The sequence below is a fragment of the Corylus avellana genome, chromosome ca6, assembly GCF_901000735.1.
Source record: "Corylus avellana chromosome ca6, CavTom2PMs-1.0".
Lineage (NCBI taxonomy): Eukaryota > Viridiplantae > Streptophyta > Magnoliopsida > Fagales > Betulaceae > Corylus > Corylus avellana.
This window is the reverse complement of record NC_081546.1, coordinates 2,774,473-2,794,640: the sequence shown is the minus strand read 5'-3', so window position 1 is coordinate 2,794,640 and position 20,168 is coordinate 2,774,473. Positions and strand designations below refer to the sequence as shown.

The window sequence follows — 20,168 nt, the reverse complement described above, 5'->3', positions numbered from 1 at the left end:
TGGCAGGTCCTGGGCGGGTCCCGGGCGAGTTCTAGTCAAGTCCCGTGCTGGTCCCGAGCAGATCCTGGGCGGGTCCTGGTCAGGTCCCGAGCGGGTCCCAGGCGGGTCCTGGCCAGGTCTAGTGCGGGTCCCGGGCAGGTTCGGGGCGGGTCCCGGTCAAGTCCCGGACGGGTCCCGGTCAAGTCCCGAGAGTCCCGAGCAGGTCCTGGTCAGGTACTGGGCAGGTCCTGGGCGGGTCCCGGTCAAGTCCTGGGCAGGTCCGGGTGGGTCTCGGGCAGGTCCCGATCAAGTCCCGGGAAGGTCCTGGTCAGGTCTCGTGCTGGTCCCGGACAGGTCCTGGGCGGGTCCCGGTCAAGTCCCAGCGAGGTTCTGGGCGGATCTTGGCAAGGTCCATCAATTTAAGAATGAGATGCTCATAGTCGAAAAATAATTTACGGTTTTTAAAATCGTAAACCATTTTCTGAAAATTAAAGAAGAATTTTCGATCAAAAGGAAAATATTTCCCGTTGATCACTATTTTACGTCGAAATAAACACCATAAAATATGAAAATCATTTTCTGAAAACCATTTTACGTCGAAGTAAACAGAGCCTTAGTTTTCATAAATAGCATATAGTATTTGGCCCAAACTTTAATTGGCATCATAATCTGCAGCCACGGGATGAGTTCTATCATCTATGAGGTCATGTAAAGGTCACTCTCCCTTTAACGCTTTGCTAACAAAAACAAAAAAATAATAATAATAATAAAAAAGAAAAAGAAAAAGCGCAGCAAAAAAGAAAGGAGCGCCACGCACTCAGAGCAATGTGGCCCATTTAGAGTTCACGGGTCGCCTCTCAAAGCAATGTGGCCCATTTAGAGTTCACATGTGGCCTCTAATGAACTAGAACCACCCGTGAACAACATTCGCTGAAGCGAATATGCTGTCAAAACCTTTTTTTTCTTGGCGATGCAAAATGCAAATCACCACCAATTTTACCGTAGCGTTAATTATTCTGTGTAATATGTCTTTTCATTTTGATCCTTACAATATCATATTTAATTGGCACGTTTATTAATTTATCTAAATTTAATTACATAATTGATAGGTGGGTACAAATGAGATAAACAGATAATATTTTTCAATTGAAAAGCACTAGAAACAATGTCTTTATTCCCCGCATTTATCGTCTACTTAACGGTGAAATTCGAACATGGTGGTTATCATGGAGGTTGTTGGGTCCAATTTAGTCACTAAAAACCTCAAAAAAGGCACCAATTTGTCTTTGCTTTGTCCTCTTTTTCAAACAAGCAAGGATCTCACTGCTTGCATCTTTATAAAAAGGTTAGCCTCAGTGCTTGGCACTCTCAAGAAGCTACCCCATCTCACTCTTCATCAACTTCAGCCTTCCCTAGTTACCAACTTTGCTTTGAAATGTCTCGGGGAAGAGGCAGTGCAGCTCAAGCCATGGTCATGGCGGTTGTGCTTCTTTGCTTGTTGCTTCACTTCGAACACGTCCATGCCGCAACCTATACGGTCGGAGACGCTGGTGGTTGGACCTTTAACACAGACAGTTGGCCCAAAGGAAAGCGTTTTAGAGCCGGTGACGTGCTAAGTAAGTTTCTCCTAATTTTTACTGTCACATCGAAGTACAACAATAATCTACTAAATAGTATTACACAAGCATTAACTTTGCGTATACTTTGTGCATGTTGCAGTCTTCAACTATGATTCAACAAGTCACAATGTGGTGGCGGTGGACCGTAGCGGTTACAGCGGCTGCACGACTCCGGCGGGTGCAACAGTGTACAGCTCCGGGAAGGACAGGATAAAGCTGAGGAAGGGACAAAACTACTTCATCTGCAACTCTGTTGGGCACTGTGAGTCTGGAATGAAGATTGCTGTTAACGCCGTGTAATGTTATGTGAAATTCATGGCTGAGGGATCGAGTACTACTATATATCCCTCCAAGAACTTGTTATAGTGATAATTAATGGTTCTGTGAGATGTAATAATATTACTCGCAAGTGTGTGCACTATATATGCAGGCTAGATGGTGTGGCTACAAAATATTGGTGCTGTAATATATGGCTTGACTGTGTGACAAAAGAAAAAATAAAAGATTTTGGCTTTATGCTAAAGAGATATTGTTTCTTAAGTTCCAAATTTGTTTGAACTAGGTCCGCCAAAGGTCACGGATTTTGTTTGGATTTGTTTTGTTTTGTTTTAATGATTGGTACTGCTATATATTAGGTGCCATTGACCAAAAAAAAGAAAAAAGAAAGAAGGAAAAAATCAGTGATGCCATTGCTGTGGTTAAGTTATCAGCCAACAACAAATGGTTTTCAAATTGTTGATGCCAGAGCTGGAAGCCGGCAGGTTCAATGATATGCCGAATTTTGTCTTATTAATTGAGGAAATTGAAAAATAAAGTTAAGGATTAGGCTTTCCAATCCAATTAGACACATACATGTGTTAGTCGTGTAATTAAGTGATTAATATAGGCTTAATTGGGCCTAAACTCATAAGCTTAAGCTTTTGAGTTGATTGGTGTTTCAAAAGACTATATTTTAGCCTCAATAAAAGCCTTCCAAAGTGTCAATCTCAATAATATGCAAGATAAAGTCTACTGAATTAAGCTTTAAGGGCTTTAAAGAAAGAAAGAAAGACAAAAATAAAAAAAATAAAAAATCATAAGATCAAAAAAACCATTAGATACTTTTAATTGAGTAATGTTAGGGACCATCTTTTTATCATCTTTTTATCTTCTTAAAGCTGATGTGGCTTTCAAAATCATCATTGGATCAAAATTTAAGTATGACTCATCTAAAATTTAATAGTGATTTTAAAAGCCACATCAGCTTTAGGATGATAAAAATATAGTCCATAACATTACTCCTTTTAATTTGATCAATAAAAAGAGTTGAACTACTAGGGTCAAAGCATGGTTCGTAACTTGAAGTAGCAATCAAGTCAACAAGCTAGCTAGCTCAATCCAACCTCATGCGACATGCCAACAACAAAGTACGTATCTTATAATATTAATGTGACAGTTTTAACTAACTCTTGGATCACTTCTTATTAAATAAATAAATAAGGGTTAGTTGAGACAACTAGGTCAACATTATTAGATAATTGTGAGATAAACATGTGATATATATCATTACTCTTAATCGTTTACATTGTGTCCTACTTAGGGTGCGTTTGGGATTGCGATTTCAAAAGAATAATCTGCGTTTTTAAAAGATATCGCAAAACGTAAAGCGTTTGGCATTGTAATTTAAAAAGCACTTAATTTAAAATAGGAAAAAAATCTGCGAATTCAATAAACAGGTTTGGATGTACTTATTTGAAAAAGTGAGAATTTAAACCAAAATCATGAATTCATATAACAAATATTTAATAAAAAAATACTTTTTAGCATGTTTTACTAAACGCCTTTACGATTTTAAAAAATTAGCGATTTCAAAAACACTATTTTTAAAATCGCACTTATTGAAACCACAATCCTAAACAAACTCTTAATTATACACAAAAACAAGTGAAGATATCCCACCAATTCAACATTACATTGAAGATGATTGATGTTGTACATGAGAAGTATCGATTGGCTTGTGATTCATGCATGATACTGCATATAAAATAATAATAAAAATTTATTGATATGATATAAATGTTAAAATAGTTTTAAATTTTTTGTAAGAAAAAAATAATAATAAAAAAAATTATTTGTTAATGTAAATAAAGGAATTTTACTTTTTTTTTTTTTAGAAAAGGCAAAAAAAAAAAAAAAAAAAAACTTGTCGCTAATCATGACATCATCTTGGTGATCACATTTCATATTTGCTTAGTCTTCACGCCGGGTAGACCACGCCAAGTTGACTGATCACTTGTTTCCATAATTCCCTAGCTAGGCCGATATTTTCGCTTTCTAGAACGACCATCTATTCGTTAAAGGTTTTTTTATTTTATTTTATTTTTATTTATTTTTTTGACTAGATCTATTCGTTAAAGTTGTTGATATTTTACTATATACAATACCAATAAAGTATGCAAAATATAATAATACCCATTATATTAATATATCTTTTGCCGAACTTTGTCCAACTAAATCGACAAAATTGAAATTGTTAAGAGAATTTCAGTTTTTAAAATTTCAAATATAGGTCGTTCATTTTTCATTTAATGATTATTGTTCTGCCACGTGTCTCACTTATTAATTTATTATTTTATTAGTAATGGGATACGTGGCAGAACATGACCTTGGATAAAAATTAGACGGTCTGAATCAAAAATTTCAAAAACTAAAATTCCTAGAGAATTTTAGTAGATTCTGATCCTCGACGAAGTTGACTTTTAGAATTAGACCAATAAAAATAAAAAATAAAAACATAGAAAAATTTGTAGTTTATATATATATATATATATTTCAATCAACTATGAATCAAAAACAAAAGTGAATGATAAATTGGCATCTCCCCCTCCCTCTCCTCCGCAATATATTTCAATCAACTATGAATCAAAAACAAAAGTGAATGATAAATTGGCATCTCCCCCTCCCTCTCCTCCGCAAGAATAGATAAATTTATGAGAAAGTACGAATTACAATTTTTACTTTAATTTTTTATTTTATAAACTCGAGTAATAGTCCTATGAGTGCCATGTGGAGTCACGTGACCAAAAAAATTATGCAACAAAATTTTTATAAGCAAATTTAATTGTTTAATAGCTAAAACAGTAACATACAAATTGCCACACCAATTTGTAAATAATTTCTAGTAAAACTAAAATACCCATAGCATCACTCAAATTTGTGAGTGTTGCACACGATCGGATATATAAATTGCCCTTAAAAAAGGAGGGAAAAAAAAAAAAAAAAACAGAGAATAAAAAAATGCCAAGAAAATTGTTACCTCTGCCAATTTACAATATAACATGTTAGAAAGATAAACACTTTGAAAGTTTTTATCGAGAGTACATTAAAATATATATATGAACACCACCCTAATTTAAAAGCCTAAGCTAATAGGCTTAGTTCACTTTGATATATTAACTATTTTTTTTTATTTTATATTTTATACTCTTTCAATGTGAGACTCAGTAACATAACAAACTAAACTGGTACATCAGACTAGTTAATTTATATAACCATCGGAAAGTCCCTCCGGTGTAACAAAAAGATAGAAGCCACTCTGATATGTTCGTTTTCTTGTTTATTTAGGCCCTCATTTTTTTTTGGTTTTAACCTTGGGATTTTTCTTTAACTTGGTTTTGGTCACTGTTGGAGATATCATTGAGCCTCTAACCCCTTCATCACACTGAAAATTAGATATTAATTTACGCTCGTGTTAATTTAGACCCATTAGTCCAAAAATTATACTAAGAGTCAGTAAACCAAACCATAATATTTATTTTTTATTTTCCCTTTGTAACCTAAAAAAAAAAAAAAAAATTTTAAGGTTGCACAAAACCTTATCTAATTCATGTCAGCTTTCTTCCCTATTTTTTTTTTTTTTTTTTTTTGCACTGGGTATTTTCATATTTACACTAGTTGAAGCGACATTCAACTACCACAGAAAGCTCTTCTATTGGTTGAATAAATTAGGTTAATTTTACAATAGTTTTACACTAATCGAAGCGACAATTATCTCGATCATAAGATTATACAGTACTTGAGTATAGATATTTTGAGGCTTAAAACACCGATCAATATTATTATTGATGTAATTAAATTATAGGAGATATTTGCCACACCGTCCTGTACGTATTTTTCAATGAATATATATATATATGCTGCGGCGCACCTCTTTTAGGAAGAATGGGTCTTCACCACTTAATATATATATACCTCTTTTTTCTTCCTCAATTAACACAAGAAAAAGTAGTATTGAGAAAAGTCCAAGTCCTCCATTGCCCCAATACATACCCTTTCGATCTTCTCCCTCCTCCATTCCAAGTTTCCAAGAAGAAATCCAATATTGAAGAAAATCATGGATAGGGAACAAGAAGATATGCAATTTCTTGGCCTCTTTGGGATCTACCAAGAGGCGTGGAAGATCATCTTCTCATGGAGGAAGGTGTTCACCCAGATCACCCTCACCTTAATCCTCCCTCTATCTTTCATCTTCTTGGCTCATATGGAAGTCTCGGAGCTCCTCTTCACAAACATCATTCACAACGAAATAGCCTTGGATGAAACCCGCCAAGGCACTTCTAAATACAACAAGCTCTCAGACCTCCTCACGCACGAATTTATCACTTTTGTCCTCTTCAAGGCTGCATACTTCACCTTCCTCCTCATCCTCTCCCTCCTCTCCACCTCCGCCGTCGTTTACACCATTGCATGTATTTACACCGGCCGCCGGGAAGTAACTTTCGACAAGGTTATGAGCGTCGTCCCAAAGGTCTGGAAGCGCCTTATGCTCACCTTCCTCTCTACTTTCATCTCCTTCCTCGCTTACAACATACTCGCATTTTTCATCTTCATCATTCTACTTGTTCTTTTCTTTGAGTCAAGACACTTTCTTGTTCCCATGCTGATGCTGATTGTTCTATCAATCTTGTACTTGGTGGGGTTTGTTTACATGACAATCGTTTGGCATTTGGCGAGCGTTGTGACCGTGTTGGAAGACACGTGTGGCATTCCCGCCATGATCAAGAGCAAGAAGCTGATAAAGGGAAACACCGGGGTGGCAACGGTTATATTTTTGAAACTCAACGTTTCTTTTTGGCTCATTCAAGCAGCGTTTGAGAATCTGGTTGTTCATGGTGAGTCAATGGGAATGGTGAACAGGGTTGCCTATGGGATTATATGTCTGGTGCTGCTTTTCAAGTTGTTTCTCTTCGGGCTTGTCATTCAGACGGTGATCTATTTCGTTTGCAAATCCTACCACCATGAAAATATCGACAAGTCGGCTCTTTCGGATCATCTTGAAGTTTATCTAGGGGACTATGTTCCTTTGAAGACCAAGGATGTTCAGCTTGAGCAATTTTACGTTTGATTAATTCAACATAATTATCAAGTGTACGTTAAGAATTAATGTTTTATGTAATAGCTAGCTAGCTAGCGGCGGTCATACGTTACTTGCTATAATCTCGACATATATATATATATATATATATATATATATATTACGAATGGGTTGTATTTGTTCTTTTTACTTTATTTACATCGGTTATCTATCAAATATGCGTATTAATTTGGTTAATTCGTAATTATGTATATTTTCTTAATTTTGGCCAAAGGCAAACCAGGTCCAAGTCAACGAATGCGATAGTCATTGGTCAATAGATCGAACGGGTAGACGTATGATATGGGGTTCGTTGACTTGGCATAAATTAAGAAACGTTCAATTAATTAGGAAGGAGATGGGGAAATTTCACCTTTGGAAATGGAAAACAGGTGGCCAACTATGAGACGATGACCCCATGGATGCGACTAGTTAGGCCACATTTGGTTATACTTTTTTGGCCTTTCGGTTTCTTGAAAGACTTTAGTGGTAGACTGGAAATGTACGTAATTGAGCTGGGCCAAGTTGAATTTGGGCCTAGCTTGGCCCCAAGAGTTTATATATGGATTCAAGTTTGGTTCGAACATGAAAATATAAGCACACACACTAAGGGGTGAAAATGTAGATGCGAATAATGATTTTTGATATTTGCATTTGCATCATGCTATTATTATCTGCATCTACTCGGTTAATGCGGATATTATATATATATATATATATTAATTGAAATCTATGGATTTCATTAATTAAATATTACGAGCATAAAGCTCTGCAAAATCATAGCCACATGCTATGAGGTTACAAAGTCATAGATACAAACAAAAATTCTTACAATCAAGTGTTATCTATGATTTCAATCTTCCGCTAACCCATGTACAAATACAGTTAAAGAGTATATTTGCTCCGAGCAGACTAGGAACCTGTTTGGGATTGCGTTTGAAAAATAGAGCTTTTAAATCAAAAAGAGCTTTTGGGCAAAAGTTTCATTTTTAAACTTTTGCCAAAAGTACGTTTTGACCATTTTTAAGCTTTTTGGACCCTTAAAAGGACTTTTAATTTTTTTACCAAACGAATACTTTTTTCTTCAAACAAACTTTTTGAATGTTAAAAGTACTTTTAAGATCCTCAAACGCAATCTCAAACAGGCTCTAGATCTAAAACATCTAAGACTAAGTAGCTAAATTTCCTAACAAAATTTATTTAAACCGGCCGTGAGAGATAACTCCTCATACCAAATAATCTAAACCGTAAGAAATAACCCTTCGTACCTAATTATTCATCCTCACTCATGAGGGGGGACATTATTTATAGTTGAAGACTATTATCCATATCAAACTTGATAATCATTTTGCCAATAAATTTTTATCACATATAAATATTTAATATTTAGTTTCCAGTAAATTGATAGTTGATGGCAAGAAAAAACATTTAAAGAATAATAATAATAAATGAATAACATATAAGGCAATTAATTAGAACAAAGCAGGAGAGTTTTCTAAAAATGAAATCCAACAACATTACAAATCCAACAAATATAAATTACAAATCCGACAAACATAAATTTAAAAACACTATATATATATATATATATATATATATATATGACTTGTTCATACAAAACATTTATCGGCAACGACAGTAGAAGAGTAATTTGGAGACTTATTTGTAAAGTTCCATAACTCCAAAAACATTGTAAGCACGACAGATAAGACGAAACCCCGAAAATCCCGACCTCTTGCTCCAGGCCTCGAACTCCTTCTCAGTTCTTTCCTTCCCTCCAAGGTTAACAAGCATGACATTATCAAGGGAAGAAACATACTTCGCAGCATCACTTGACTCAGGTGCCTCTGGCATTACATAGTCAATGATTCACTTTTCCATTTTGTTGCAGTGCTTTATTGCAGTTGTTCAAAATTTTTATGCAATGTCCATCACTCCAGTTGTGACATGTAGCCTGCAAGAAGATCTTCTTCTTTTTAACACATGCCAATCTACTTTCAAGTGTCACATAAATGGCCAATTAACTCACCTTCATCATAATGGCGTCACCTTTTGGAATACTTGCATACATATCTCCTGCAACATTCTCAATACCTGCATAAAATCTGACCTTGCTGGTCAACATCAAATTCTTTTTTTTTTTTTTTTTGAATAAGTAATTTATTAAAATGAAACTAATTAGGGAGACCAGCCACTAAGCCCCAAAACCATTGCAGACCACCCAATGAACATCCCAAACCCTGCACAACTCGAGAAAAAACCCAGACAAGCCAAAACAAGCACAAACAACCTCAATAGTATTATATATGGTACCTGGATAAGATGGTGCATGTTGTATCACATGAGGCAAATCAAAGTTGTTGCCTTTAATGGAAGGGTACTTAGAAATGATCATGATTCATGTTGAGGGTTGCTCCAGTGCCACCAGCAACATCAACCAGCGATGATAATCCCTCAAATCCTTTGTATGTCTCAAGCATTCTTTTCATGGTTATTCCAGAGATATCAGCCATAGCCTTGCTAAAAACTTTATTAAATGTTGGATCAGCGTCCATGTATTGGAAGACGGATCTCCCATGGACCTTCTCAAATGTATTGCCTTCTTCAAGAATAGCATCCTTAAGATGAAGCCTATATATAACAATATGAATGCCAAAACAGTTTGAGTAGTAATATAATATTGGAAACAGAGTGTGATATATGCAAATAATGTAAGATTTACAACTACCTTAACTAGTTAGTTATTTGTCTTCCAATTACTTTTACTTTTACTTTCAACAATTGAGGGAACACAAACAAAGTTTAGTACTTTCTCTTAAGCTATAGCTTATAGTATTTGATAACATGATAGTTTGAAGTAATTATGCATGCCTATCGATCGTTAGAACATATCCTGATATTTGCCTTAATTATTTGTCTAACCGAGTATAGGATGGTTTTATTTTGTATTAATGAAGATAATTATATATATCCTTGTCTCTGATTTTTTTTTTTTTTGTAATTTTAATTTTAATTTTTTTAAAAAAAAGGGGGCATTTTTGGGTATTTTAACCAAAAAAATGGTGAAATTAAAAGGGATTTGAAACATGGAATCTTGACATTGGAAATTTTTAAACTTTGAAATTATGATTGCAAAACCATTTATACATTGAAGGGTGTGATTGAAATTTCCCCAATACACAAGAACTAATGTATATTATGGGTGGGATGGGATGAAATGGGAGTGTGTTTTTAGCATTTCTCAATTTATTTTTTTGTAATCAATGAGAAGATGATCTCTACAATATCCATAAATTGTCTGCAAAAAAATTTATATATTCATATAAGAAATGCTAAATATCATGTCCGGCTAACGCAGTAGGCCCATTAGTCCTTGATTTTTTTTAACAAACATTTATCCAAATGCGCGCTAATATGAACTGCCATGCAGGTCCAATGAGACGAGGGTGTGATATTTAACATTACTTTATATGTAAATTCATTTCAATATTTTCATGTTTATATTAAATAATGAGAAATGTTATATATCATATTTTTATCCAATTATTTCACAATGTTGATATATCAGTCTCAACCAACTCTTGATTTTTTTTTTTTGTTGAGAAACTTCACAAAGGGCCCCTAAACAATCTCACGTTTTAAGAAGATCTCCATAAATTTCAAAAACTCTCAATTTCACCTTTCAAACTTTCAATTTGATGCAATTTACCCCTCCGTCAATTTTTGCCGTTAAACCCTAACATAAACTCTTAAAGAGACAAAATTACCCTTCGATTTTCGTAAAAAAAAAAAGGTCACAAGGTGGCCCAACCGTGGGTCACCTTGTGATTTTTTTTATTTTTTTATTTTTGGATAATAAATATTTTTTATTTTTTAATTTGAAATTAAGAGTAAATTTAAAATTTTGGAAAAAAAATCAGGGGTCTAATGGTCATTTTTGAACTTTTAACATTTAAAAATTGGCTAAAGGAGTAAATTGCATCAAATTGAAAGTTCATGTGGTGAAATTGAGAGTTTTTAAAATTTAGGGAGATCTTCTCAAAACGTATGTCGCTCAAGGGTCTAAAGTAAAGTTTTTTTTTTTTTCTTAGTTTAAAAATGTTTGGTTTACATATTTTGCCTATTTCTTATCCATCTGTGTACAAGAAATGAGCAACGTCCAAATTCAATAATAGATTTGTAAAGAAATATAGACAAAATATGGGCAAGAGATGAATGTATAACATCTCTCTTTTCTTTTAGAAGAGGAATGATTCGATCATGCCAATATTTTTCCCATCTTTTTTTCACTTCATCTTACAAATTCAATAGATCACTTATTAGATTTGTAAACGTATGTGAAACCCACACAAATTCAATACAGTAGATTCATTCACCATAGCAATTGTTAAAAAATATTGAAATGAGAATAAATTCTATCATTTTTCGTTTACATAACGTTGATAATGTTGATCTAAATGCTGATAATGTTGATCTAAATATCAGATTTAGATCAACATTATCTTTTTCTTTTTAAGTACAGATCTAAGAACATATCAAGTATATACACCTCCGCAGCGGCTGGGTGATGAGAAAATAGTGGCATGGAAGCTAGAGAGTATCCATCTTCATTTTGAACCTAGAATTTGCCAGCTGGTGCGAGTCCATAGAGTCTCTCATCACTTCCATCTTCGCCGGTGCGCACAGAGCAAGTAAGAAGTGAGTAGCTCGCAAGCAAATGGAGCATGCGATCAAGCAGAGAAGGGGCATCGGGGTTTTTTGTGGGAAGCTGAGAAGCAATCTCAGAGGTCGACATGTAAGCATCGGCGGCGGCGGGGCTTGCAGCCGCCCGAGCAATGATGTCGAACAGGTTGAGCTCCACGGCAGCTTTCAATACCATGTGATAAGCGTAAGAGATGGACAGGTGCATGGCATAGAGACATGCATCGTCGTCTTCTGATCTCTTAAAGGACGGCTGATGATCATCCAACTGCTTCTCCGTTGAACCCATCTTCTTCAGTACCGGTATACCCTCTCATTTGTATTCTATCTTCTATTTATGCTTCAAAACTGCACAAAACTATTCACTTCTGACTTGCTTTTAATTAACAAACCTCGTTGGACTTTTTGGTGAGCACATGAACAAATGTTTGAATAATCTCACATTGTGTATGTTGATAACGTTTTTGGTATGTTTATCATGAATGGGTAATTCTCTTTTATAGAATTGATTTTATAAGATAAATTAGAGCATTTTCAGCAGCTTTTCTCTCATTTTTCTTAAATTTAAGGAATAAAATTACTTTTTGCTTTCTTATTCAAATACACTCCACAATAGCTTCCCTTTATATTTCTCTATAACATTAAAATATTATTTTGTTTATTTTCTTTTTATTTTTATATTTAGTTATTTTGCATTGAAAAATGTGAGAGGAGAGAAAATGTGTTTTTATAATTATAATAAACCATGTAGAATGCTACAATTGAACCCAATGTAATCATAATATATAGGAAAAATATAGAAAAACTGTTGCATGTGAGTTTTTGTGATTTTTTAAAAAATTTTCTTATGTGTAAGGAAGGGAAGCAACTTTAGGATAGTTGTTGGGAATATTCTTATGTCCACAAATTTTTTATTTTGAGATGTCATTTTTTTTATTATTACAAAAATTTACCATTACATGTATTTTTCCAAGCAATAGAAATGAAAATGGACACACGACCAGCTTTTTTTCTTTTTTTCTTTTTTCTTTTTTTTTTTTGTACTTTGGATATCGATAATGTTGGCAATATTAGCCACATTGGAAATGCCACGTTTCATCTTATCACCCATCACTGTCCACAATTATTATGGATGGATAGAATTGTAAATAAACAAGTTCGTGAATCACGAGTAACTAAAATGAGTCGACCGTAAACACAAATTTATGGCTTTGTTTGTTATTGCCTTAAAAAAAAAAAAAAAAAAAAAAAAAGAGAGAAAAGTGGGTTCAAATCGTAGTAAATTTGATTGATGTGAAAAATTAATATGTTTAACTCTATTTTGTGGGCGTGTTTTCTCTACTACTTTGAATCGTAGTGGATTCACTGCCCTATGACGTGAAAAATTAAAATGAAAAATTTTATGGTTATGTTTTGTCCTTTAAATTTAGAAAAAATTAAAAGAAAACTATTGTTTCTGTCAATTTATTAGAAAAGTAAGAAAAATGAATCTTCTTGATTTCAAATGAAGTAAATAGTACCCATTTTATTCTTACGATTAAGTTTGTCAACGATATACATTACATATGTACACTTAATGAATGCCACAATTTCAAATCTTGCTAGTATTTATTTCATTTGGAATTGAAAGGATCTTCCACGCAAAAGGAATAGCTTGATATATGATAAGTCGAAGTCCATTTCGTATATCCCTTCCCCAAAACCCATTGTGCTCCTCCATCACATAGTATCCCCCTTCTTCAACCGAATCAACCCTATCTGTCAGGGGAGAAAATCTCTTATAATGGGCCCCATTATTTTTATGCTTATTTACAATATGTTACCTTTTACTCAAATGTGTCCACTTTTATGGGATTTTTAAATAAGAGGACAAAAGAAGAATGAATGGGCTCCTCTCTAGATTTGTTTTTCTCCTCTCTCTCTCTCTCTCATATTTAGGAGTTGCTTGTTATAGCCGAGGGCGGAGCTAGGAGCTAGGGGGTTTGAGAGGGGGCATACCCCCTCAACTCTTTAAAATTCTTCATACCATAATAAAAAAATTTCATATGCCCTGCCTCAGCCATGGTTATGGCCCCTTTTAGCAACTCTTGAGGGCAAATGCCCCCCCCCCCCTCGACGGCCTCAATTGCATGATTATGCTCCCAAGCCCTAGCCATGATTATTTTAAAAGAAGTTGAAGAACATAAGGTTGAAGATGAATAAACCGCACCGTTTTACTAACCTAATATTTTTCTTGGGGAGAGGCTTACATGCGGTTGTTTGAAACTACCGCAATATGCGGTAGTTCCAAATGGATGGTTGAGATCGTCCAACACAATTAAAAATTAATTTTTTAAAAGAAATAATATATTATTCATTCATTATTAAAAATAAAAAAATAAAATAATTAAAAAAATAAAGAAATTTTTTTTTTTGAGAAAATACTGCAACCAAAGGGACCACCATTTGGCCAAAGAGGTCACAATAATGATGCAGGGGTGTGAATATAACCAAAGATGGTGGTCCCGACCACCTCAAAAAAAAAAACTTAAAAAAAAGGTTTTGGTTTTGAGGTGTGGTTGGGACCACCTAAAGTGAGTTCGACCACCGCTTCGACCCGACAATGAATTGACGAGCCACCCAATATGAGGGGTGTTGAGCCCCAATACCTTGTGTTACTCTTTGTTGGCCTTTTGGGGGTATCGACCTTGCGCTACTTCCTTTCTTTTTCTTTTATTTTTTTAGGTTAATAACCTTTTTAGTATCTCGGTTTACATGTTTTTATTTTTTCCCTCTAGGTTTTAAAACGTATGTAACTAATTTAGTACCTCATCTATGGGAAAAGACGAAATCACTACTTTCGTTAATTTTTGTCAGTCCTTCATTAGCGGAAGTCCACATGTCACTCTCATATTACGCCACGTGTCCTAAAAAATAAATAATAAAAAAATTAAACCCAACATCTCTTTCCTCTGTTTGCAAATCCTACTACCATGAAAATATCGACAAGTTGGCTCTTTCGGATCATCTTGAAGTTTATCTAGACAAACTATGTTCCTTTAAAGACCAAGGATGTTAGCTTGAGCAATTTTACGTTTGATTAATTCAACATAATTATCAAATGTCCGTTAAGAATTAATGTTTTATGTAATAGCTAGCTAGCTAGCTAGCGGCGGTCTTACGCTACTTGCTATAATCTCGACATATATATATGCTACGAATGGGTTGTATTTGTACTTTTTACTTTATGCACATCGGTTATCTATCAAATATGCGTATTAATTTGGTTAATTCGTAATTATATATATTTTCTTAATTTTGACCAAAGGCAACCCAGGTCCAAGTCAACGAATACGATAGTCATTGGTCAATAGATCGAACGGGTAGACGTATGATATGGGGTACGTTGACATGGGATAAATTAAGAAACGTTCAATTAATTAGGAAGGAGATGGGGAAATTTCACCTTTGGAAATGGAAAACAGGTGGCCAACTATGAGACGATGACCCCATGGATGCGACTTAATTCGGCCACGTTTGGTTATACTTTTTTGGCCTCTCGGTTTTCTGAAAGACTTTTGTGGTAGACTAGAGATGTACGTAATTGAGCTGGGCCAAGTTGAATTTGGGCCAAGCTTGGCCCCAAGAGTTTATATATGAATTCAAGTTTGGTTCGAACATGCAAAAATAAGCACGTGGATGATGGTTTTTGATATTTGTATCTGCATCATGCAATTATTATCTGCATCCACACAATTAATGCAGATATTATCCGTTATTCGCATTTGAGGTAATAAGTGTTATTGACCTTGAAATTGTAATTCACTAATTAATATTGCTTCTAGTAAAAAAATAAAAATAAAAAATAAATAAATATATATATATATATATATATATATATATATATATATATATATATTAACGGAAATCTAAGGATTTCATTAATTAAAGATCACGAGCATAAAGTTCTGCAAAATCATAGCCACATATATGCTATGAGGTTACAAAGTCATAGATACAAATAAAAATTCTTACAATCAAGTGCTATCGATCTATGACTTCAATCTTCCACTAACCCATGTACAAATACAGCTAAAGAGCAGATTTAATCCGAGCAAACTAGATCTAAAACATGTAAGACATGGGTAGCCAAATTTCCTAACAAAATTTATTTAAACCAGTCATGAGAGATAACTCCTTACACCGAATAATTCAAACCGTAAGAAATAACCCATCATACCTAATTATTCCTCCTCACTCACAAGGGGACATTATTTATAGTTAAACACTATCATCCATATCATATACTTAATAATCATTTTGCCAATAAATTTTCATCACATATAATATTTAATATTTAGCTTCCAAAAAATTGATAGTTGATGGCAAGAAAAAACATTTAAATAATAATAATAATAAATGAATAACAAATAAGGCAATTAATTAGAACAAATTGGAAGAGTTTTCTAAAAATGAAATCCAACAACATTACAAATCCAACAAATATAAAAAACATAAATTTAGAAACATTATATATATATATAAAGGAACGTGAATACCCTAAAACCGCTATCCGCATCCACATGTGTAGATATTAACTTTTACTATCCACGTCTGCATCTGCATATATGGATAACGAATAGTGAATAAGTGCAGATAACGGATACAAACAGTTATTATCCGCCCGCATTTTCACCCCTAAGCACATGCAAAGCTTACATATGATGATATATATGTGACTTGTTCATACAAAACATTTATTGGCAACGAAAGTAGAAGAGTAATTTGGAGGCTTATTTGTAAAGTTCCATAACTCCAAAAACATTGTAAGCACGACAGACAAGACGAAACCCCGAAAATCCCGAACTCTTGCTCAAGGCCTCGAACTCCTTCTCAGTTCTTTCCTTCCCTCCAAGGTTAACAAGCATGACATTATCAAGGGAAGAAACATACTTCGCAGCATCACTTGACTCAGGTGCCTCTGGCATTATATAGTCAATGATAATCACTTTTCCATTTTGTTGCAGTGCTTTATTGCAGTTGTTCAAAATTTTTATGCAATGTCCATCACTCCAGTTGTGACATGTAGCCTGCAAGAAGATCTTCTTCTTTTTAACACATGCCAATCTAATTTCAAGTGTCGCATAAATGGCCGATTAACTCACCTTCATCATAATGGCGTCACCTTTTGGAACACTTGCAAACATATCTCCTGCAACATTCTCAATACCTGCATAAAATTTGACGTCGCTGGTCAACATCAAATTCTTTTTTTTTTTGAATAACTAATTTATTAAAATGAAACTAATTAGGGAGACCAGCCACTAAGCCCCAAAACCATCGAAGACCACCCAATTAACATCCCAAACCCTGCACAACTCGAGAAAAAAACCAGACAAGCCAAAACAAGCACAAACAACCTCAATAGTATTATATATGGTACCTGGATAAGATGGTGCATGTTGTATCACATGAGGCAAATCAAAGTTGATGCCTTTAATGGAAGGGTACTTAGAAATGATCATGTTGAGGGTTGCTCCAGTGCCACCAGCAACATCAACCAGCGATGATAATCCCTCAAATCCTTTGTATGTCTCAAGCATTCTTGTCATGGTTATTCCAGAGATATCAGCCATAGCCTTGTTAAAAACTTTATTAAATGTTGGATCAGCGTTCATGTGTTGGTAGGCGGATCTCCCATGGACCTTCTCAAATGTATTGCCTTCTTCAAGAATAGCATCCTTAAGATGAAGCCTATATATAACAATATGAATGCCAAAACAATTTGAGCAGTAATATATTATTGGAAACAAGAGTGTGATATATGCAAAGAATGTAAGATTTACAACTACCTTAACTAGTTAGTTATTTGTTTTCCAATTACTTTTACTATAACTTAACCTCTTTGGCTCTGTATATATATATATATATAAATGTTAGAATTTTATTTTCTTGTGAGCTGAAGGAGATATATTTGTAGGTTATATTATATTTTAGAGAAAATTACAATTATCTCTTCTAAACTACCAGTACTCTATTTGTAATATCTTCTAATGTTTTTTCTTGCAATGTCCTGCTATCTGTCAATATCGGGGCTACGATCTCCTTTAATTTGTCAATATCTTGTAATGCTTTTTTTTTTTTTTAGTTTAAAAATAAATTTAATAATAGATTTGTAAAGAAATATGGACAAAATATGGACAATAGATGAATGTGTAACATTTCTCTCTTTTCTTTTAGAAGAGAAATGATTTGATCATGCCAATTTTTTTTCTTCATCTTTTTTCTATTTCATCGTATAAATTTAATAGATCAATCATTGGATTTGTAAACTCATGTAGAATTCACACAAATTTAGTAAGTTAGATTCATTCACCATAGCAATGGTTAAAAGATATTGAAATGAGAATAAATTCTATTATTTCTCTTTTACGTAACGTTGATAATGTTGATCTAAATATTAGCATTTAGATCAACATTATCCTTTTCTTTTTAAGTACAAATCTAAGAACATATCAAGTATATACATACCGTACCTCTGCAGCGGCTGGGTGATGAGAAAATAGTGGCATGGAAGCTAGAGAGTATCCATCTTCATTTTGAACATAGAATTTGCCGGCGGGTGCGAGTCCATAGAGTCTCTCATCACTTCCATCTTTACCGGTGCGCACAGAGCAAGTAAGAAGTGAGTAGCTTGCAAGTAAACGGAGCATGCGATCAAGCAGAGAAGGGGCATCGGGGTTTTTTGTGGGAAGTTGAGAAGCAATCTCAGAGGTCGACAGGTAAGCATCGGCGGTTGCAGGGCTTGCAGCCACCCGAGCAATGATTTCGAACAGGTTGAGCTCCACGGCAGCTTTCAATACCATGGCGAAAACGTGAGAGCTGGACAGGTGCATGGCATAGAGACATGCATCGTCGTCTTCTGATCTCTTAATGGACGGCTGATGATCATCCAACTGCTTCTCGGTTGAACCCATCTTCTTCAGGTACAACCTCTCGTTTGTATCCTATCTTCTATTTATGGTTCAAAACTGCACAAAACTATTCACTTCTGACTTGCTTTTAATCAACAAACCTCGTTGCACTTTTTGGTGAGCACATGAAGTGTTCAAATGTTTGAATAATCTCTTGATAAGGTTTTGGACATGTTTATAACCGATGGGTAATTCTCTTCTTTAAAATCGATTTTATAAGATAAATTAGAACATTCTTAACAGTTTTCCTCTCTTTTTTTTTTTTTTTTTTTTAAATTTAAGGTGCAAAATTACTTTTTGTTTTCTTATTCAAATACACTCCACAATACTTTTCATTTATATTTTCCTATAACATTAAAATATTATTTTGTTTACTTTCTTTTTGTTTTTATATTCATTTATTTTGTATAGAAAAATATGAGGGAAGAGATAATGTGCTTTTATGATTATAATAAACCATGTGGATTGCTACAGTTAAACCTAATGCAATCCTAATGTATAGGAAAGATATAGAAAAGCTGTTGTAAGTGATTTTTTGTAATTTTTTAAAAAATTTTCTTTTGTGTAAAGAAGAGAAACAGCTTTAGAGTAGTTACTAGGACCGCTCTTATGTCCACAAATTTTTTATTTTGAGATGTCATTTTTTGTTATTTTTATTACAAAAAATTACCATTACATGTATTTTTCCAAGCAATAAAAATGAAAATGGGCACAGACCAGCCTTTTTTTTTTTTTTTTTTTTGTACTTCGGATATCGATAATGTTGGCAGTATCATATCAAGATTTTAGCCACATAGGAAATGCCACGTTTCATCTTATAACCCATCACTGTCCACAATTGTCATGGATGGATAGAATCGTAAATAAACAAGTTCGTCATCACGAGTAAAACGTAACTAAAATGAGTCGACTGTAAACACAAATTTATGGCTCTGTTTGTTATTGCCTTTAAAAATAAATGAAATGGTAGATTTGATCCATGTGAAAAATAAATCTGTTTAGCTTTGTTTTGTGCGCGTGTTTTGTTTACTATTTTGAGCCGTAGTAGATTCACTGCCTTATGATGCGAAAAATTAAACTGAATAGCTGAAGTCAATCGGTTGTGAACTACGCTTAATGAAATGGAAGTCACTAGTTTAAATTCTCCTTCTTTTTCCCTTGTGTGAACATATATAAAAAAAAAAAAAAAAAAAAAAAAATGTAGTTTTATGGCTCTGTTTTGTACTCTAAATTTAGAAAAAAATAAAGAAAAGCTATTGCTACTGTGAATTTATTGGAAAAGTAGGAAAAATGAATCTTATTGATTTCAAATGAAGTAAATAGTACTCATTTTATTCTTACGATTAAGTTTGTCAACGATATACATTATATACGTACACTTCATGAATGCCACAATTTCAAATCTTGATCTTATTTATTCCATTTGGAATTGAAAAGATCTTCCACGTAAAAGGAGTAGCTTGATATATGAAAAGTCGAAGTCCATTTCCTATGTCCCTTCCCCAAAACCCATTGTGCTCCCCC

The 20,168-nt window shown here is 34.0% G+C and overlaps 3 protein-coding genes and 1 pseudogene across 3 annotated transcripts; 2 read left to right on the top strand and 2 right to left on the bottom strand.

The window, feature by feature from the left end:
* Window positions 1–1,244: 1,244 nt before the first annotated feature.
* LOC132185653 (basic blue protein-like) lies at window positions 1,245–2,036 on the top strand. The gene is made up of 2 exons (XM_059599418.1): window positions 1,245–1,595; window positions 1,699–2,036. The coding sequence occupies exons 1-2, from the start codon at window positions 1,415–1,417 to the stop codon at window positions 1,896–1,898; spliced, it is 381 nt and encodes a 126-aa protein (XP_059455401.1). The 5' UTR covers window positions 1,245–1,414; the 3' UTR covers window positions 1,899–2,036.
* Window positions 2,037–5,970: 3,934 nt separating this feature from the next.
* On the top strand, window positions 5,971–6,981 carry LOC132183963 (uncharacterized). The gene has a single exon (XM_059597441.1). It carries the CDS (start codon window positions 5,971–5,973, stop codon window positions 6,979–6,981), a length of 1,011 nt encoding a protein of 336 aa, XP_059453424.1.
* Window positions 6,982–8,649: 1,668 nt separating this feature from the next.
* LOC132183961 (caffeic acid 3-O-methyltransferase-like) lies at window positions 8,650–11,983 on the bottom strand (annotated as a pseudogene).
* A 4,191-nt stretch (window positions 11,984–16,174) lies between these two features.
* LOC132184044 (caffeic acid 3-O-methyltransferase-like) lies at window positions 16,175–18,757 on the bottom strand. The gene is made up of 4 exons (XM_059597522.1): window positions 18,202–18,757; window positions 17,114–17,424; window positions 16,836–16,900; window positions 16,175–16,760 (listed from the first exon to the last, which is right to left on the bottom strand). The coding sequence occupies exons 1-4, from the start codon at window positions 18,645–18,647 to the stop codon at window positions 16,464–16,466; spliced, it is 1,119 nt and encodes a 372-aa protein (XP_059453505.1). The 5' UTR covers window positions 18,648–18,757; the 3' UTR covers window positions 16,175–16,463.
* Window positions 18,758–20,168: the final 1,411 nt, after the last annotated feature.